The 21435-nt window shown below is 34.4% G+C and overlaps 1 protein-coding gene and 1 long non-coding RNA gene across 3 annotated transcripts in view; one reads left to right on the top strand and one right to left on the bottom strand.

The window, feature by feature from the left end:
- LOC136033091 (A disintegrin and metalloproteinase with thrombospondin motifs like) overlaps positions 1 to 21435 on the top strand; it is a 101170-nt gene that overhangs the window by 51408 nt on the left and 28327 nt on the right. For both annotated transcript variants that reach the window (XM_065713699.1, XM_065713698.1), the window contains exons 5-8: positions 3700 to 3789; positions 10821 to 11079; positions 15629 to 15746; positions 18699 to 18828. In XM_065713699.1, the coding sequence (XP_065569771.1) occupies positions 3700 to 3789; positions 10821 to 11079; positions 15629 to 15746; positions 18699 to 18828 (597 nt within the window). The remainder of the gene's footprint in view (positions 1 to 3699; positions 3790 to 10820; positions 11080 to 15628; positions 15747 to 18698; positions 18829 to 21435) is intronic.
- On the bottom strand, positions 1111 to 20835 carry LOC136033092 (uncharacterized). Its single transcript, XR_010618849.1, has 2 exons — positions 20713 to 20835; positions 1111 to 1310 (listed from the first exon to the last, which is right to left on the bottom strand). It is a non-coding gene; the product is annotated as an uncharacterized LOC136033092 (long non-coding RNA).

Below are 21435 nucleotides of genomic sequence, written 5' to 3'. Positions count from 1 at the left end.
TGATATTTCTATCATAGAATCAGCAGACACGGCTAGAACTGCCATTGCTAAAGTAAATTCAAGCTCCATGAAAATACCTGCTGAGGTGCAGTTATGTCCGAAATATATAAGCTGCTTAACGTGAAGTGATTTTAATTAAAACGAGCAGGCCTGTACATCGTTAACATTCTTTTTACCTTTCCTAGAATTTCAGTGAAAAAAATCTATTTAATTACTGTACACATTTCCATTTATGTCATCCATCCAAAGCTGATGTACTAGGTTCTCATACATTCCACATTCCTAGTATGGTATCTTAATAATTTCAATTCATTGAACCTTTAGTAGTTCTTACATTTCGCCAGGATAATTGACTGTAATTTTGCAGGGTCCGGAAGCTCTCAAAGGATACCAATATGTATTTTCTGAAGGTTCCATTATTTTGAGACAGTGAACCCTTTATAAAATGTCGGATGCCTTTACAAGTTCGCACTTGCATTGATGACTTTCCACAGTTGGTGGTCTTTAATAATTGGTACTTATGATATATGAGTAGCAATTATGTTGGTCTTCAACTGTATTTATGCTAAATAAAAATGCGAAAATGTTTATGAATAATCAAAGGCAGTAGAGAACTTATTGTTCCCTTACACTGTAAAAAGAATTGTTCGAGATTCAATAAAAAAATTTTGTAATAAGAATTAGAATTTCAAAATTGGAATTCCAACACCTGAAAATCGGTAGATTGAATATTAAAGACCTTATTGGGATTCCCTGATTATTATTGAATTTCCAATTTCTTGAGAAACAAAAATCTTGCATTCCCGTACCCGAATTGAATATTCAAACGCAGCATGTTGGATTTTAAGATCCTTATTGGATTTTCATTTTGTTTGCTGGATTTCCTGTTCTTTAATTGGATTTCCATCACTAGTGTTGTTCAATTTATTAGGCCTAAAATTCAATTTGTAGGTTTTATTATTCGGCTTCGCCTCCTAGTTTTGAACCAACAACCATATTTTAAGTTGAATTCCCACTTCTTCCATTGGATTTTCATCGCTAGCGTTGTTCAATCTCCTAAGCCAACAGTTTAATGTCTAGTTTTCATGATTCCCTTTTTAGTTTCAGAAGCATCAATAAATATCAAATAAATACTCATTTTACAAAAACAGAAAATTACTACAAAAATTTCCCCCAGGTAGTATGACACCTCTTGCTGCCTGTACTTTTTCATGGTAGAAATCAGCAGTTTGACGGTGTAAACAACAGGCCGACAGAAGAGATCCAAGTTTTTAATACCTTCATATTAGGAAAAAGAGTGATACATGAATCTGAAATAAATATGAAATGAAATAGATGCACAAATAAAACAGAAAGGCTTCCCTCTCCCCTTTTTTAGAAGTCCAGGACTGAGCGTTTGCAATAATTATGCCACGAATCGGTCAAATCCTGTCTTTTCTGAAAGATTGTATCAAAATCAATTTTTGAGTCAAATCTAGAACGAACTGAAATCACTAAACACAGGAGTTAGGCTACTGCAATTAAACGGATATGAAATTTCTATAAGAATTGAGATAACTGGATTAAACTAATGAAAATAAACTGACAGTTTAATATATGGTTATATTAAAACTTGGAAATCACAGTACCTCAAAATCAAATTTTTTCTGTTTCTGTGGATGCTTGAATTATGAATGCTATCGTAGTTTTGACAAAATTTTTGAAGACCCTAAATTTCAGCTCGAGAATGTGGGAACTGGGATATGGGGAGGTCCTATTGTATATTACGCCCTTGTATGTATGGTGTGTCGTGGGTAGGATTTCATTCCCACAAACTAGAAATCATCCTTTTGAATATCCTCCCTCAAAATTCCCTGAAAGTTTCAAAATTTGTTGAGTTTTGTTTCATTTTGCTCGTAAGTCAGTTACTCTTTTAATTTGAAAATCTATTTCTAACTGTATTTACACTGAATTTATCCATAAGGAAATGTATTCTAAATTTATTCCAGTGCCCCCAATACTACTATTTTGGTGTCTTCTCCCCCTCCCACTCTGGAAGATTTTCAGCGGGCCCCCTTGTAGCCTTGATTATTTTATTTGTACTTGAACAGAAATTCAATAAAAGAAAGCAAGTTTTCTCAAATGAAAGCAAATACCATTGTTAAAACTTGAAAGAAACAAATCATTCTGCATAGGAAGGGGAACTTCCCATTCTCATCTTTCACTCTTTAAGCTGAAGTTTAATTGTGCTTCTTGTGCTTGAGCAGTCGTTCTTAAAGAATTGGGACAAAGCCACTTTGGCTTAACGAGCGGTGCGCATGCTTCTTTTAAGTTTTAATATTCTTCTTTACTTTTATTTCAGAAATAAGTTTTATTTTATTCGTTGGTCACTCTAGAAGGAAATGCAATAGAATTCTGAGAACTAACCATCAAGAATTCTAAAACGCCAACTTAGGCATATAATTCCTAAAACCACTTCACTTAATTTAACTCATACCTAAAAGAGTCTAAATTATATATATTCAAAAAATTTTTCTGAAACATGATGTATAAATAAAATAGTATTGTTGGATTTCTTATTTTCTACTTCCGTTGTTATATACTATTTTTAAATCAGTTGAAATGATATTTCTATTTACAATTATATTTTTCACACTCAGAAAAAACTAGATTTTATGCAATTTGAGCCCCAAAGACCTATAATCAAAGAACTGATGACGTATCAAGAGATCAAATAAAGGAGAAATATATTACTAACTCCATATCTGAGACCATCAGGGGGGAAGGGATAAACCATCAGAGCAGTAACCATAATATTTAGAAATGGCATAAAGTAAGGAGTCTAATGGTACTACTTTTACTTGTATAGTATGTTTCAGGAAATTCTTGAGAGAATATAATTCGGGCCATATATTTAAGCATTAGCGGGGGGAGGGGGGGGTAAAATAAACTAACCTGCGATTATAAACGATATAAGTTGGTATTTTTGAATTTATTTTTGCTTTTATAATTGTACTGTTTCCTTTTGGAGAAGCCAGCCACTAAAGTGGAACCAAGGAAAACTTGGTATTTTTATTTTATAAAACTCTGGGACCATATCAAAATTTGAGTCAAATTTAATATGAAATTTCAATCTACTGTTGAAGTTCAAAACAAGCTGATTAGTGTAACCTATTTACGTTAAAAATTACATTTTTTCTACTGAAAAGCAGATAAATCTTAGTAATTTAAATAATTTGTCGGAATTCAAACAGCAAGTCACAATTTCAACAAAGAAAAATTGTTTTTTTTTACCTGTTTAAAGCCCAGCAAACCATTTTTTTTAGTTCATTTTAAACCATCCACTGGAAACCGATTAAAAGTGCTATCCCCCTTGATAAGGGGGTAATTTTTAGCTGAGTTCATGGAAAATATTCCTAATGCTTTTTTGAGTGCGGCTATGCTTTAAAACGTTCGAAAAGAATGGGTTGTGTATGCTGAGTCAGTATTCTCAAATGGAAGTTACTCGTATATCAACATGGCAAACTAAAAAGTTTTTTACCTTCTGTTTGACATATTTTAAATTGAAAACTAAAAAAGTATGATTTTATGGATGGAAGTCAACCTTTATCCTTCCTCTTCTGAGAAATTTCTCAGGACCCATAGCAGAATACAATTCCTTTTACCATCCTCCGTTTCCGAGTACTATTAATATATGTTTTTGTTCATTATATATTTTAGTCGGACGACATTGGTGATATCTATCAAGATATTGAAAATGAGGCTGCAATCATTCTTAATCATGACCCAGAGGATGATGAACTTCAATTGGTAAGTTTATATTCCCGATTCTTCAGGGCTAGATCTAGGCGGGGGAGCAAAAGGGGGCAAAGACCCGGGTAGCACGCCCGGGAGGAGGAAAAATAAGCTAAAATTATATTATTTATGGACAAAAATTGTAATATTTACAGTATGATGGTGCAGCAAAGAGTGGCAAAGTCAAAAATTGCCCCCCCTCCTGATAAAAAGTATATCTCCAGCTCTGCAATTCTTTCACCCATTTTTATCCCAAGGTTCAATCCCCTTTCTGCCTTATTTTATTCAAAAATTTGTGTTCCAATTATGGATTAGTCATTCCTGCAATTTTTTTTTCTGTCTCAGTAGAATGGGAATAGTGTAAAAAATTTCGGACACGCTGCTTGATATGCAATCCCAAGAAATAACTACTACCTTAAGTAGGCATCAAAAGCACAAGCTTAATTTCATTTTTTTTCTTTTTTTTATTTGGTTTGATCTATTATCGTTTGAAATATTCACGCTGAATAGTCTATTAAATTCGATAATGATAGTTTCTCATTAATTTTTTTACCTTTTGTTATTGCTTTCCGCGAAGAATTCTATTGAAATTATGTTTTTATCATAAATTTAAAATTGCTGAGCCATCTTTTGCCTTTGGCAAAATAAAACAAGAAGTTGTTTTTTAATTGAGTCTTTCCAATTTTACTAGTAGCGTTGGAATGCTCTTATCACTGGTATAAAAACTGTTTAGACATTTATGAGAGCGCGTTGGAAGCTTGCTGGCTTAGATACCTAAATTAAACTGTTTTAGTGAAGCGTAAACCTTAGTCTCAGGGTATTTTTTGGAAAATTTTTGCCAACTAACAGCTAAACTTAACCAGGGGAGATCCCGATTTTAAAACTTGTTGGGATACATTTCTTCGAAAAAAATTGCATTTTTCCGCCCAAGAAATAACAAATACTTGGAAATTATCCTTCCATTATTCAATATTGGAATGAAGTCATACTGTTGCTATTGTAAGATCTGAGCTAGGGAGGATTACACCCACCAAATCCTGTAGATCAGAACCTACAAATGTAGAGTGGCAACAGTTCACGGATATATAAGGGCGTGTGTGTGTGTAATTTTCAGAAACTAAGGGAAGGGTAATTTTGTAGTTTTCCGTTTGTTTTTCGATGAAATGCCAAAAACACGGCATCATCAACAAAAATAAAGGTTGTTTTTCCAAAGGTAAAATCACAACCTACGGGGATGTGGGGCAAAAATCTCGGGGGCGACTGTCCCCCATTGAGGCCACTGCTAATGGGGCTGCACGTAGCCTTAGGGGGAAAGGATGTCTAGAGGGTGATTGTTAGAAAGAATTTATTAATGATTTCCGTAGAATTTCTTGGTATGGTATATGCATAAACTTGAATTTGAGCGAAAACTCTTCGGTCTATTCGAAAGGGGTGGGAGATCGTGTCTTAACGAGCGTGTTTCCATTAAAGGGATATGGACCCGCACAAAATCTGAGAACCCCTACTCATGAACATCTTCGTAGTATGCTGCTGGTCCATCTGAATGCACACAAGCTGAAGTAATTTCGCATACTAATTCTGTGTTTATGTCTTGTACATTCTTGAGAAGACCAATATAACCATGAAGTTAACTTGAAATTCCCAAATTAGGATGGTCTCTGGCATTGAATGTACTAGGTAACAACCATGCTCTGCTGGTCGCCATATCTTACAATAGCAACTCAATGAGAATGAAAGTGCACAAATCGCTGGAAAAAAATAAATAAAAATAAACAATCGCTGGGGAGTTTGACGCGGATCAAATATAAGGCAGCAAGTTTTCGCCCAGAAATATACCAATTGTTTGATCAAACAAAATCAGAAGGCGCAGATCAGCAGCTTTACTTCACTTTCACCATCATCAAGGCAAAAGAACTCGGCAAGGACTACAGGTTGGTTCGGCAGAAGTTTAGATGGTTACTATGTTGACCACACCTTTTTATGAAGACCGTAGACTGAGACTAGTAATTAGAAAGATGTTGCTGGTAAAATGTCGTGTGAGACAAAAATATTTGTGTTTTCTAAAGAGTTGTATTACAGGTGAAATAATTGACGGGCATTACACACTCCAAGATTTATCATGACAAGCAATGTGCTGGATAACAATGTTTCAATTTGTAAAATATTATGCTTGCTACGAGATTATAAAGATAACTGGACACAGCGGAAGTCCCTTTATAACATTTATTCGTTAGGCTCCAGCACCCAGAAAAGCTTTTGATAACCGTCGTGCCAATAGGGAGTGGGCTGGGCATTTCCCTGCCCCCTCTCTTAGAAGACAAAAGTTTACGAAAAAGGTGTCCAATCGTTAATCAAATCGGTGTCACGGAAAATGTATGACACTTCTCTTACAATTTTTTAAGTCTTCTTCTCCACGTAGGCTTCAATTATTTGAATCAATTTCTTGTTGTTCGGCCAGCTTTGAAAAAGATGCAATTCTTTGCGTCAAGTTTGAACGATCTGAGGTCAGTCTAACTGTTTTTTCTTATTTTCGAACGACCATTAAAATGAACTGACCTAAGTTATCCCCCTATCTTGGACTAGGGCTTCTACGAAGGTACTTCTAGCTTTGTGTTGAGGGGCCAAAATAAATGAGTAATCGGTAAAGTGTTTTTGTTGGCATGTGGACGATATGACCAAGCAATGGTCGAGTTCGTAACAACAAGTCATCTCTTGTCACTTGTCACTGTCAGTGCCTACTGCCAGTTGTCAGTGGCAGTAGTTGGGTAATGGAAATTAAGTCATATACCTAGAAAATTTTCGTTGGTGTTTATTATGGTAATAATTAATTTGTTTATATTTACGGGTATTTCGAAATAAAACTATTCTTCAAGTAATCATACCCTACCCATCCTCTGTTGAAAAACTCCTTCCATCCACTGGCTGTAGTTTGGAATTAGTGTACCTGGATTTATAAAGCTAATTTAAAAAAGCTATAAAGCTATAAGATATAAAGCTAGTTTAAAAAAGCAAATTTAAGCTTTCACAAAGTAGACAAACTATGCTTTTATTTGTGTATACTCATTTTAAATGGGTATGTACACCCATTAACCCATTTTCAACCCATCCAGGATCTCATTTTTCTATCCACATTTTAATTTATCGACTGGCCGTATTGGTTCAGATACAAGTGATTCCCTGCCTTGATTATTTAAATAATTTGTAGTAATATTAATTCTTTACTAAATACCGCTGAGTAACCAACCGCAAAAGCCTTTTTGTAGCGGATCAGACCTTCAATATTTTTATATCCTGGTAAAGCACAATTGTTTTTGAAAAATCATGACCTTTTTATCATTTTTTTTGTTTTTAGAAAATAGAAATCCATTAAATTCGTTTTGTGCAGGTGACCTTATAATTGCAAGATTTACATTGAAACGACGTTAATTGAACACTGACAAAATTGAAATAAATAAAAATAAGAAGACATATTTGACCAAGGCTGTCCCGGAAAAAATTTAGTTTTTTTGTCTTCTTATGTAAGGTAATAATCAGTGATGTTAATTACCTTTTTCGTGTTAAATTCTCTTCTTGTATAAATTATAAATAATGAAGAAAGATTACAAGTTTTAGAACGATTGAAATTCGGTAGTCGACAATTGGAAAATCAGCTAAAATGTTAAAATCAGCTAAATGTTCTCTAAAAACATATTTGATAACTGAATTCACAGACAAATTTTTTTTCTTTTTACCTGAAGTTATAATGACCCTTAGAAAATCTTTAGTTTTCCAAGTTTATATTATTTTTATCTTTCTTGGTACTGAAAATAATTTGTATTTCGAGATTTCACGTTAAATATAACTAGCTTTGTTTTCTTAAATTTTTGAGACAATAGACTGGAGATATTCCTCTAGTTTTACAGACTGTCGCTTATTATTTATATACAAAAGCTGATTTCTCATTTCCGTTGAATTTAAGTACACTTATATTATAATAAATCTGTCATTTTTTAAAGTTTTAATTTATACAGCACTAAAACAAACCACCACCTTCACGGGTTGACAATGAATAACTTTTCATACACTGTCTAAATTCTTTATTATTGCCTTTCTTGTATCTTGAAGAGAAAAAGAAAATTTTGTGAGAATCAGGCATCGTTGTTTAATTATTTTCCCTTGACTAGTTTTTCTTTAGGAGTTGATATCACGTTGTGATAACCGTCACGTTTTCAACCTTTGATTTTTGTGCAATGTGACATACTATCAGATACTGCAAAGAATCTCAAACCTTTTCCCTATAACCGGTCCCTATCAGGCCATGAAATAAAGACGGGCAACAATGATATAATCTGTCCCATAGCTGTGACAGTCATGGCTTAATCTCCTGTTTGTATGGGTACTATTTCTCTCAGTTTAATTTTTTTTTCTTAATGTGAAAAGATATTTAATTTGTCTACACATAAAGCATCACGTAACTTGATTAGCCGGTTAGTTAATATGTAAGAAATGTCTGGAGCTATTCATCGTCAATTTATGTACCTCTAAGTCTGATTTTCCCGTTATGAGTCGATATCTTGGTCGACATATTTCGCAACTGTAAATGAATTTTCTATAACATTTATTTTACTAGACTGAACAGAGCATGATCCAGTTCTTCCATATTTTAATCTTTTGGAGACATTCATTACCAAAGGAAACGATAGGTTTTGTTTGGTTTTAAAGGTTCTTATACTTTAAATATATACTTTCGGAACTTACAGTGTATTGGCAAATATTAGCGTCAATGGGTTCTACAAAGGGGCTGGGAGGAGAGATCGAGCTTGGTCCTTATCCCTTTTTGAAACTTTTCCTGTAAATTCACAAATTTTCATGTACTTCGTATATTTTTTGCCTTTTCTGAATATATTAGTTTTATTCAAGGGCAACGACGTCTCCATGAAGAACGTCTTGTTATAGCCTGGTTTGAACCACAATTTGAAATTTTCTAAGCGCTGCTTTATTCACTGCATTGTCACAAACTCGAATTGGATTATGTAGGAAGCGTAAGCACCATAAAATCAGCTGAAATAGTCTGAGAAAAAATTTTTTGAAACAGTGAAATACGGCTTTGACTATTTTAGTTTGGGAGGGGTCAATTCGAAAGTTTTTATTTTGACGCAAGTATTTTATAAATTATATTTCTCAAATTCTCAATTTTTGAAACTGAATTCATCTGTCAATTCGAACTTTATTTTTGTCAAACGTATACTTTTATTTGGTTTTGACCGATGCACGTTCTGACACAACGTAGTATTAAATTATTTACGCATTTTTATTTGCCTAAAACCATCTTTTTCGCCAACAATGCTTCAGAATTTATTTGCCAAATCTCAAGTAATCTTTTCTTTCAACTATTGTAGATCCTTTTTCGGTACAGTAAAAACGTGGAAGCCTTCACGTGTGAAGCTCTGAGGTATGCTCATATTTTGTTGCTATGGGTATGTGCTGCTAATAATTAAATTGTAAATCTCAGTTTTAATTGACTGCCTGAGCAGGTTCTGCTTATTAAAAACAAACTACAATTGTATTTATCTTAAACCTCTAAGTAAAATGATTTAAGTACAGTGTGTGCGTTTCGAAGTAGCGGTTTCACATTCTTGCATGTTAGATAAAATCAAGGATATGGTGGAGGTTTCTGTGGTTTCAAGCCACTTTTCACAAATTCAGCGAAGTTCCAGTTTCGTATCTTTTTTTTATTTTAAAAAATAGTTAAACAATTCTATTTTTGTCTTCTTGTAGAAGCCCTGCACTCAAATCTGTCCAAACGAAAATTTTGGGCATATTTTGAAGTTCGGGGTTGGTTTTGCAACATCTTGGAAATATTTAACTCGAAATCAGTTTATTTTGGGGTCCCAATTATTTAAAACAAAATAATTTTTTAGGTTATAAAATCCCATTTCTTTACCTTTTATTTTCATCAGAGCAAACTTTTGTCTAAAATTTAAGTGAGCTTCCAACCTAAATGGGTGAGTGGTTATTTTTTTTTTTATTCCACCATCAAATTTTTACTTAGGTCGCGAGATTTGTTTGACATAATGTTAGCCTACCTAGTGCTTAGACTGCTTTTTTAAGAGATTCGAAGCTCCGAAACCAAAGTAAGCTAGTGGTATCTCTTTTAAGAGTCGTGTTTGATAGCTAACTTCGAGGACCACACTGCCTTTCCATGACGAAAGTATAACAGTTCAAAATAGTTATGAAACTTTTTAATCGACAGTGAACAGACAGATACCAGTGAACAGACAGATACCATAGACAGATCGACAGTGTTCACTGTCGATTAAAAGGTTTCATCCAAGTGCGGTCATATCTTTCTTGGGTGTCATTCATTTCAATTTAAAATTTGCTCGGCTGTTCACCGCGAGCAGACCTTCTGTTTGTTTGCTCAATGGGTATTTTGTTGATTGTTGGCTGTTTCCCATTGAAATTGCACAGGGTCTTCAACATCCGGGCAAGCTTTTCCAGGCACCGTGGCTAGGGGTCCTGCGGCCTAGATTTTTTTCCTAAGGCTATTGTGTTTGTCATTTTCTAGTTCACACTCAACTTTTTCGGAGGCGGCTGAGATTAATTTCGTTAATCTTGAACACCAGCCCTTGGAACAGCCCTGATAATGGACAATCCTGTAGGAGTACCTCTTTAGTGAAGTGCACGGTTTTTACAGTTTCAATAAAGAAAGATTTTGTTTGCTTTTTTCAATTGATGTTTCTAGTTCTATTAAGCTTGTTTGAAACTTTTTGCGATGATTTTTTGGCTTATTTTCTTAACAGTATTGTAAAAAGATGGGGCTATCCTTCTAAAATGAATATTCATCTATAAACTGCAGTTTTGGGTATTATTGATCAGTGTCACCTGCCATGTTTGATGGAAGTGTCCCATTCGTGGTGCAAAGTTTTTCATGTATGGTGGTGAGTGGCGTAAGTGTGCCGCGTGTGGTGTAATAAGTGATGCTTCAAGACATAAACTAAGTGGTGGTCAGTGTGTGATCCCTCGATTTACGTGAACTATGAAGTAATGTGGCATTTTTATTTCAGCATGGCACTCTCGGTAACGACTTTGTCATCAAACCAGTACCATCAAAACTGAAGAAAAAGATATTACCCAAATTAGCTAAATATCAACGTCCAAATAAGGAGCTCTTTATGTCAGAAGAAGAATTCTTCGGGTCAGAGCTTTTGGGCAGTGGAATGCAAAACATAAGTCGGACAAGAAGATCATCAATGCCCGTTGTTCATTCAGCTGGCACTCATGTCATTTTCAGACGAAAAAATAAGGAATCTACGACAGATTACAGTTAGTACCTTGTTTTGTTCTCGTTTCATTGCCAACTGTTATATTTAAACGATACTAAAAGATTGTCTTAGCTGTCAAGACGAGATGCCATTCTTTTTTTATATTCTAAAAGGAAAGACGGAAGTCAAGTATCGAAAACAGGGCAGTATCCAGAATTTTTCGGGGGGAGCGGAGGTGCATAAAACTTCAAAAAAGGCATCAAAATGTGATTTTATGTATTTTTGTTTCGTTTAGATGAGTCGGACAAAAACCTCAGGGGGGGGACGTGCAAACATGATAAAATATAAAATCGCGAAGAAAGGGAGAAAACGAGGACAATAAACAGCCAGTGAAAAAGTTGAAAAATTATGCAAATATTTTGGTCAAGACCTCCGCTTGACCGTCCTCAATGTAAAATAAAACTAATAAAAATATAAAAAAACAAACCCTTTCACCGGGTGAGCTACCCTTTCATTGTTACTAAGAAAGGGTCATCCTATTTCAGTTTTGCGTTTTGTCGTTAGGTTTTTTTTTGTATTTCATCACTTTTTTGGAGTGGGGACGGTTAAGCAGAGGTATTGACCGAAATGTGTGCATAATTTTTCAATTTTTTCACTAGCTGTTTATTGTCCTCGTTTTCTTCCTTTCTTGGCGATTTTATGTTTTATCATGATTAGCCAGTGTGGTCTCAGAAATTATTTAGAGGGTGCAAACCCCCTAACTACTCCTCTCTGAATATGGGCTTGATTGAAAGTATAGCAGCAAATCGCAAACTTTGAATTTGCTCTTTTCAAATATTGCAGTCGTTTCTCAGAATATGCATCCCACCTCCCTTGAGGGTGCCAGGTGTAGCCCTAAATATAAAAAAAGCTAAAAGAAATAATGAAATCTTTAGTTTATAATATGTTAAATGTTTCTATTAATGAAATTATCATATATCCTTCCATTCTTACTCACCTATTTAGATTATTTCAAATAATATTTCTATCCGACAATTATATTGAAATATCTTGGCGGGATGTTTTTCCTCGGACAAACGAAATTTATCCACGCCGGATGACAAGGAATTGACAGAATTTGACAAACGAAAACTTATTTGCAAAGAGCTGTTCAAGTGTTTCCAAAGAAGTTTATTGTTTTAGTTAGCAGGAGACAGGATTAAAAGGCAAGAAAATAAAAAATAGAACTCCTTTTCTTAAGAATTTCAGAAAAGAGAATTCCATTAGTTTTAAGATTGCCTATCAAGAATTATTTTCGTAAGAAAATCCGTATAATCTCAGACAATAAAAAACGGGATCTTAAAGAAATTACATAGTCAAATCCAACATGTCGGGAAACCCATCAACAGAGGTTGTAAGTCTTTCCGTAAAAATAAAAAAAATCGCAGTTTTTCTCTTTATCAAAATATTATTCAAAGTTAATCTGTATAAAGGTTGAATTTTAGATGTTAAAAATCAATTACGGTATGTTCTTTGAGTTCCTGTTGTGCAAGAGAAAACAACTTTTAAGCATGTTTTTACAGATCTTGTTTATTAAATAGCCACGTGACTTCCTCATAAACATACCCACAGTTTCACGGTGGTTGCCTCTCCTACCATGAAATCAGAGTTTCCATCCTTTATTTGTTTTTATCTTGCCTTAGTAACGGGTTCTTTCTACCACTTTTCTGCTATGTTTTACGCATGTTTTATGACAGTCTAGGCCTTTTTATGAATGGGGGACAAAGCTAAGACTTCCGTCATAAATAGTTTTAGAGCCTCCCTATTTGTGAATTATGATACTATAGTGGTTTGTTTGCTTAGGTTTGACTTAATTGTAGGGTATTAGTATTAAAGAATTTATAGCGTCCTATGACATGATGTATCTGAAAAAAAATACCTGTCTAAGAAATTAAATATAAAAAAAAATGGTACTATTTACTTCACATATCAGATTCCCGCATGACTTAAGTCAATGATACTACTATCATTCTACTTCTCTTACATCTATCCTCTCACTTTCAATGATAGATCAACCGTTTAAAATCGCCCGAAACTCCAAAATTTTTATCCATATATCTTTAGCTAATACACTTGCTTTATCAATTGGTAAAAGTCTGAGACTTATTTTGTTCCAAATTCACCATGGTTCCAAGCATACTACTTGTATACACCAATATTTAGTAATTTAAACCTATACTGTCTTCAAAACTTTTATTTTTCCCTCAACGTGTTAATTCCCACCTTTGGAATATACTTGTTAGGTTTAACATCTTTACAAATGTTAATGCAATTCTAAAATAGGTTAGCCAGGCGTAGCTTACTGTAATCAAGCACTCTCACCAGAGGGAAGGGACATCTACTCTTTCCTCAATGATAAAAGTACATTATAGTTCAAGTTTTCAATATATAAGTAACAATTATACTCTCCTTGCCAAAAAACCCTTTTTCAAAAGTTGGTTCTCCTTGAAAGCTCTTGGCCAGCTTGTCTCTCAGGGAAACTTTAACAGCGGCTCACGATTTAAATTTTATTTAGAAACGCCGTCACCATTTTTCTGGAAGCCAAATGATTTATTCTTTTATTGATAAGTGAAGTAGAGCAGGAGCGTAATTTGCTATGGGGTGGGGGGAGCAACTACCCTTCCCTGACCTCGGTCCCACCCTGACCCCAGTTTGCCCCACCCCAGCTGAAATTTGGTTTCTTCAAAAATCTTGTAAAAACGACGATAAGCCTGCATAATTCAAGCATCCACAGAAACGGCACTTTCAATTGTTCTTGATCTGTAATAAAACCAGTTTTCTGTGTCCCCTTGGAGATCATCAGCTTAGCCTCAGCGAGATAAAATAGTATACGTATATTTTAATTACTTTCCATAATTCTCTGTTATATTTTCCATAATTTTGTTACTAAAGTATTTAATTTTCATCATATTTTGGTATATTTCATTAGGATTAACCTAACCACTTCTTTGGTCTGGTCGTTAAAACACTTAAGTACTATTTACCTTTATGGTACTATATGGGTCATTTTTCAGTTTTCATTGTCATTTTCACTTGATTTGGGAAACATGGCTCCTACTTTGCCCCCCACTCCCAGGATTTCGACGAAATTACGCCAGTGAAATACAACGTCATCCAACGTAAAAACTACATTTCGTGATTTATATCTCATATTTTTAGACTGGTTATTTTCACTTGGTTTAAAAGCGTCTATACTACGAGTCTAAACAGTTATAATATATCTCTCCATGTAGGGAACCGCAGGAGAGAGAAAATTTTATTCATAGCCTCACGTGTGTTAAGCATTTAAAAGAGAAGGAACCATTATAGACAATTCCGATAGCTATCAGTAGGCCTCCCTGTAATTTTCTTGGACTTGCATTTCATCTCACTTCCCATTTTCTTGATACGATGCACGCAAGTAGAGAATATAGTTTACGACCATCCCTCTAGCGAGTATTTTTTTTTTTGGAGGAGAATAAGAAATTCAAATGGGTGTGAACGATTTTGGGGTATAAGATAAATAACAAGGTGTTATAATTATATCAGATTTATTGCTTTTGCGCAACTAGAGAGGAGATAGGCGCCTTTTTGAGGGGATGTAAATATAATGTGATGCTTGTTGATTTTGGATTCAATTCCAGTTATGATGGAGATAACTTCAAGCCTTCTTGAAATTTTGACTAGTAACACAAATGAGGAAAGACCTAAGATATCTATTTCCAATTGCAAATGCTAAAAAAAAAGCTAAGATTATTAGGGTGACCTGGATCGCGAACATTGCATCCACTGTCTCTGAATTTTTTTGTATCTATTCGAATTTCCCCAAAGAAATTTGGGCTTTCTGAAATTTCTCCTAAAACTAACATTGAAAAGCACACGAAACGCTACAACAAAATTCAAATCGTCAATTTATGCTAACGGTAATTATCGAGGGGAATTTGGTGGGGAGGGATATTTCTGGTAATCTAAAAAAATTCAGGGATAGTAATCCCAAAAGTAATCCTGATCACAACATCCAAAACACCGGGGGAATGTTAATTTGAGCTGCATCACTGCAGTGGTGGTTACAGGGGGCGGAGAGGGGGGCATATTTTTTTTGGCGCCCTCATTCCTTGTTTTTCTCTACTTTTACCCTTTTTGAGTAAATTTGTCAATTTGGTCAATTATTGGCATCTTCGCCACATTGGGCCCGCCCCCAAGATATTGCTCATTGGCGCCCTTGTCACTTTTAATCTTTCCCAAGAGTTTGCTCTAAATCTGCCCTTGCATCACTGCCGTGATTGTATGTCAAAAACCTCAGTATTTCAAATAAATAAACAATCCTTTAACAGAGCAAGTCACATGATTTAACTTGTCGCTTTCATTTGCCACTGTGTACGAATCAATCCTTGAAGAAGTACAATCAGGCAACGTAGGTAAGAGTTTTGACGTAGAATAAATACAAAGAAATTTGAATATTCATATCATGTTTTTTTTTATCGCATAGATATTATTTTCTTAAGTTAAGCTCTTGCTGCTTAAAGTTGTAAATTATTCGCCCTTATTCGGTGAAAAGAAACAAAGGTCTAATGATTGTTTGTCAATTTTAGTGTTTATGGAACCAGATCACTTACCCTCAAAAAGGAAAAGATCAGTAAAAAGAAAGCGAGAGGCTCCTGGTATAATTTTTCCTGAAATTCTAGTCATTGTCGACTACGATGGTTACAGGTACTTTTTATCTTTCATTTAAGCTAGTCAGGGGCGTAATTTGTTATAGGGCCGGGTGGCAACTGCATCCCCAGAGCCCAGTTTGCCCCCCAGCTGAGACTTAAGTCTTCAAAGATCTTGTCAAAACTAAGAATGCCATACATAGTTTAAGCATCTACCGAAACAAATCAGTTTTCCTTAGTATACCTTTGCCTCTATCGTACTATACGGCACATTTTTCCCTTTTCACTTGACTTGGAAAATCGGCTCTAACTTTGCCCCCCCCCCTAGGATTTTGATGACGCCCTTGAAGCCAAGGGCGAATTTCTAGAATCTTTATTGGGGGGTGGCAAGATGGGTTCATATCAGGATAGTCAAGGGGGATGGGATATGTAATAATTTTTTCTCTACATTTGTGGTGGGCAACTGTCCCCCTGCCACTCTCCCCTAAACGACGCCCCTGCCCAAAGCTAGCGTGCTTAAAACATAATTTAAAGATATGCATTAGCCTATAAGTCTCTTTCGATCTATTTGCTCCTCGATCGAGAGGCTCTGTGTTAGAAAGGAGAATAAACTTGCTAAAATTATGCAGCTTCATAGGTAAAGCTACATCTATTTTTAGAGAAGAATTTTTTGCACGTTTTTCGCCCCTTCCTCCAAAAAGCGGTCATAACACAAGAAAGAAGTTTCCGTATATATGCCGGCCTTCATTCCTCGTAAAAAGAACTTTAATCCCCCCCGTAAATTTAGTTTCATCCCTCGTAAATTTGATTTTAATTAATAACTCTGGCTCAGTTCTGGACCATATTCACCGTAGTCCCAACTCCATCACATATTTATATCCAAAGTAATTTCAAATATAAAACTTTGTCCTGATCTAACTCGGCTCGTTATAAAGTTGATCAATAATTCCATGACTATTAGATTAATAAGAAATGTCCCGGAGCTTCATGTCGAACGAAATATTTTTTTTCCCTTTTATTTAAAAGAATGATTGTTCAGGGCTATGTTTTAAACTAGATTGATTGACCATTATTTTGCAAGATTTACCACTCCCTTGGCCGGAAGTATTTTTCATATCAATCGAAACAGCCATTAGATGGTTTTCTCTGAGCACTAGGTTGATGTTACCTGTTGAGAAATATTAGTTAAACATGATTCGTCGTCCTATCCATCAATAGCTATTTGCATTTTTTTTCTTTGTACAATTGATGACTCTACTAGCCCTATTGGTGGTTGTTCTGATTGATATATAATTAGAAATTTTCTATTCAACTAAGTTGCCTCCAATGGAGCTACGTGGATAGTAATGCTAGCGACCGTCGGCTTGTATGGTTTTAAGAAGAGATCGTAATGGACGTCTAAATACACATATAAAAACTTATTTTAAATTCTGTCACTTGGCCAAGCTATAAAATACCATCATCATATCTAATAATAGTTGGTCATCCTAATACTAGCCTTTGATCATTCGATCATAAATCTGTAGCTTGAAGTATAAAGAGACCAGATGTAATTGTACTGTAGTAAATCAAGTTCGGCTTTACATCTCAAGAATATATCCAGGTCGGTTTTTAGGCTCCATCTTTCAAACACAAACTTTTCTTGTGCGAATTTTAAAAAAGCTAGGACTTTGAAGGTTTCCAGAATATCCCCATTGAGAGAAATACTTGGCAGTGTTTTCAAAAATTCACTACTTTTCCCCAACGATTTACGTTGTAAAATTTCAGGAAAAGTCATATTTTTGTTGCTGATTCTCAAGGCCGTATCCAGGGGGATCCTTGCTGATTCTATCGAGTCAGTTAACTATATTTAGTCCATTCTATGGATCAACCTGATTTTTTAATCGATTATTGAATTTACGTATTGTTTAACTAAAAACTTTAAAGAAGCTATAATCAGACTATCTGTCATCTTTAATCGTTAGCCTTGTAACAGTTTAGCTTTTTCTTACAAAACAATAAAAAGGAAAAAAGACCTTAACTAATTTTTAGCTCACTTTGTCTTTTGGCTATTGTACTATAGAGTATTTCATCCTGGCATTTACCTTGGCGTGGCTTATTTGAATTGTGGTATTTTTTAGATTGCAGTTGAATTTACAAAACAAAAAAAATCCATAGTATTTTAATACTTCAATTGGTTGCGAAAGCACCTTGCGAACGAGCTAAGGTCAAAAAGTTATTGGTAATCCATCTCATGTTTTTCACAGGAAACCATGCATAAAAAACCTTTTGTTTCGCTGCTTATAGGCGTATTCTTTCGGTATTTTCCTTACAATGTTTTCCTTGTATATGTCCTTGCCCTTAAATAAAAAAAAAACTTTGTACAACCGTATAATTACTTATTTCCTTCCTGCTAGCAAGCTACGTGACAATAACTGTCAATCCAAAAAGATTATTTGTTAACAAGATAATTCACAGAGGAAATTTTACATAAATTATTGTATAAGTAATATTGTTTTTAAAGGCCTTAACAAAGCCACTAGATTTTCAACACATTGGTATTGCCATGAAAATCAATTCATAGACTTGCAAATTTACAAAAGCTCATTCGCTTACTTGAAAGAGTTGTACTTCGTCATGTTCAATTTTTTTATGGATTTAATACAGCTCTTTAAAGAAAGATACATTTATTAATATTAACTATAAACTACGAATATATTTGATCAAATCTAAGAAAAGCCAAAAGCCCATGAAATATTGAAAAAATGACTAAATAGTATTTTTTTTTTTCGTTGTTAGCAAACATCAAAGAATTTTCAAATTTACATGGTTTCAATTGCCATTTTCTCAACTCATAAAATAAAGATTTATTAGACATATTTTCAAAGCTAATTTTGGCCTTTGGTTTATAGCCTTCATCCTCTCGCAATATACTGTAGATTTTTGTTTTTTTAATGTTCATTGAATAATTATCATGTTTTTTGGGGGGAGGGGATGAAGCACAAGCTGATTTGATAAGTTTTGGTTATAGGTTACATGGTGGAGATAATGCTGAAATTAAAAAGTATTTCGTTTCATTTTGGAATGGTGTCGATTTGAGGTACAAGCTCCTAAAGTCTCCAAGAGTGAGAATTAGCATCGCTGGAATCATAATATCACGTGTAAGTTTATTTACTACTTTATTTTAAAGTGCTACTATAATGTCTACTTAAGCTTAGAAGAAGACTCTCATTGCATAATCAATTTTTTTTCACTTAGTGGTGTCACTTATCGCTCCCATTTAATAATACTTTTTATTTGACTAATAATTTATACAAGTTCTAATTAAGTTTGTGATATACCTACTTAGGAAGAGCTCTTTCAGCTTGACGTGCTCATTTTCCAGACTTGAACACCCAAGAAAGTGGCAAAAAATTATTTTTGATTAGGGAATGGCATAGTGTGTAATACAATTTGTTCAAATAATTATTGCATAAAAAGAACATTGCAAAGAATTATTCAGTATATTTAAAACTTTTGGATAACTAAAAGGCAAGCTAATTTATAGGGGAAGTTAATGAAGTTAAATTATTACTAACTAGACCAGTGGTGGCCAAACTGTGGCACCTGTGCCAAACATGGGGCGTTGAATAATTAAGTGGTGCAAGCATCCTTGCGTCTCTACGTATCTTCTTTGAATATATGACAATTAAAATCAACCATCGCAAATAAAAAAACAAAACAAAAAACGAATAAATACTAATTGGAAAGTGAATTGTCAAGGGACGTGTTGTTCCCTCACCAAAACAGAATTGATTTTATTTAAATTTCCTTAAATACACTGGGGGTTTTAAAATACAGAGACATTCTCGACGATGAATCTACCTTCATTTTTATATCATAAATAAGTCAGTTCAGATTTAGCCTTAGCCATCATGGTTTCGAATTTGGAAGCAGAAGTTTATGCATTATATTGCAAAATACAATGATAAGAAGAAGCACAGAAAGCAAAATCAGGTACAGGGTATTAAAACATTGGTGCATAGTATTCAAAAGGTTGGCTACCCCTGAACTAGACAATTTAATTGCTACGGATTTTTTTTTTACTAATAACAGTTCGTCTTATCCTTATGGATTCATTAAAAGGAAAAACAGAAAAAGAAAAACATTGTTTTGTTGTAAAGCGATAGAGTATTGTTCTTGTATTTTTGAGCCTTTTTTTTACAATTTTCGCAACATATTTTAGCATCCAGAATATTCTTAAATGTTTTAATTCAGGCACATAAACTAAATGGAGACACTTTCTTCTATAGCCAATGACCATAGAATGGGATCCTTCAACGCGTGAAAATTTTTTCGCTGTTATTAGCTTCAAATCCGCTTTATGTCACAAGTTTTTTTTTAGATAAGTTGTTAAAATCAAGAAAATCGAAAAATAATAATAAAAAATTCTCCGCTTCTGTTGACACAAGAGATAAAGTAATATTGAGGCGCTAGATTTTTTTTGTGTTAATTTCTAGCAAGGGTATCAATTTATACATATTTAGGGAGGATTTATTTCTCAAAATCTAGGGTGTACACTTTGGTTGTTTTTTCAATATAAATACCAAAAAAGGTATTTTCAAAATTGCGCCCTTGTTACTAGAATCGTTTACAATATTTGATTTATCACCAGTTTTGAAATAAAGAAAATAAGTATTTTTTTTTGCAATTAGCCTAATCCATTTTGGAACCAATTTTACGCTTTACGCTAGATTTTGGCCCTATATTCTTTGTCCAGGTCCCTTTATTCCATCTATGTCGCCTCACTGTAAGAGACCCATCCATCTCTAAGACATTTAAGGATTACGGATCGCATTCTCTAAGTAGGCTATATCATGGCGGTCTGATGAGTATTTCTTTCGTAAGAATTTAAATTTGAAAATTCCGGAGGAAAGCTTTTACAGAAAAATGTTCATTTTCAAAACATCTGCTAAAGAGTATCAAGCCTTATGAATTCTGGGTCCCGTTTCGGAACAAATACTGCCTTTTGAAGTTGGGCTTTTCGATGATTTTAGATAACTTACCATGTAGCAAAATTCATGATGACTTCATTCTTTGGAATACAAATTATGTCCTTGATCCTCGTCCGACTTTTCCAGACCAGTTTGAGGAAGTCTCTTTTGCTAGTCAATATAAGTGCCGCCAATATATACCACGTACCGGTAAATAATATATCACGTTTTAAATTTTTACCAGTCATGGAATTTCGCTGTATTCAGTCAGCAACAGTCCATGTCTTTACTGACATTACAGTCCTTTGAGACACAAAAACTTCCGATCCTTGAACTTGAAATTAATGAATAGAACATTCACTTTCATCCGCTAATATGTAAGCTAGTTGCCAAAATATTATAATTAAACTGTGCAGCTCTTAATTGAATCCGTAATTTGAACGATTGACTAAGATATGGTTGGGGTTAGGCTCTATTGTTTCCGGTGAAATTTTACAATGTTGCTAATTTCTTTCTCAGATTAAAAATCCCATTTTTCAACTGCCGAGACATGGTTGTTAAAAGCAACCGATTTTTCACGCTAAATATACCCTTCTGTGAAAAAAACTCGTTTGAAGTTTTCTGCCAGCATAGAGCAGGTTTGCCACCATGGTCAGTTACTAATGTGCTACAATTGCCCATATTTGCGCGCAACACAGTGATTTTCGGTGCTATAGTCAAAAAATTGGCTCTAGTAGTGCTGAAATAGTACTTTCGGGCTATTTTAGTACTACTATCGTTCTATTTTAGCAACCC

Source organism: Artemia franciscana, chromosome 11, assembly GCF_032884065.1.
Source record: "Artemia franciscana chromosome 11, ASM3288406v1, whole genome shotgun sequence".
In the NCBI taxonomy this organism is placed as follows: Eukaryota; Metazoa; Arthropoda; class Branchiopoda; order Anostraca; family Artemiidae; genus Artemia; species Artemia franciscana.
The sequence above is the reverse complement of the archived record's forward strand: the minus strand, read 5'-3'. Positions and strand labels throughout refer to the sequence as shown.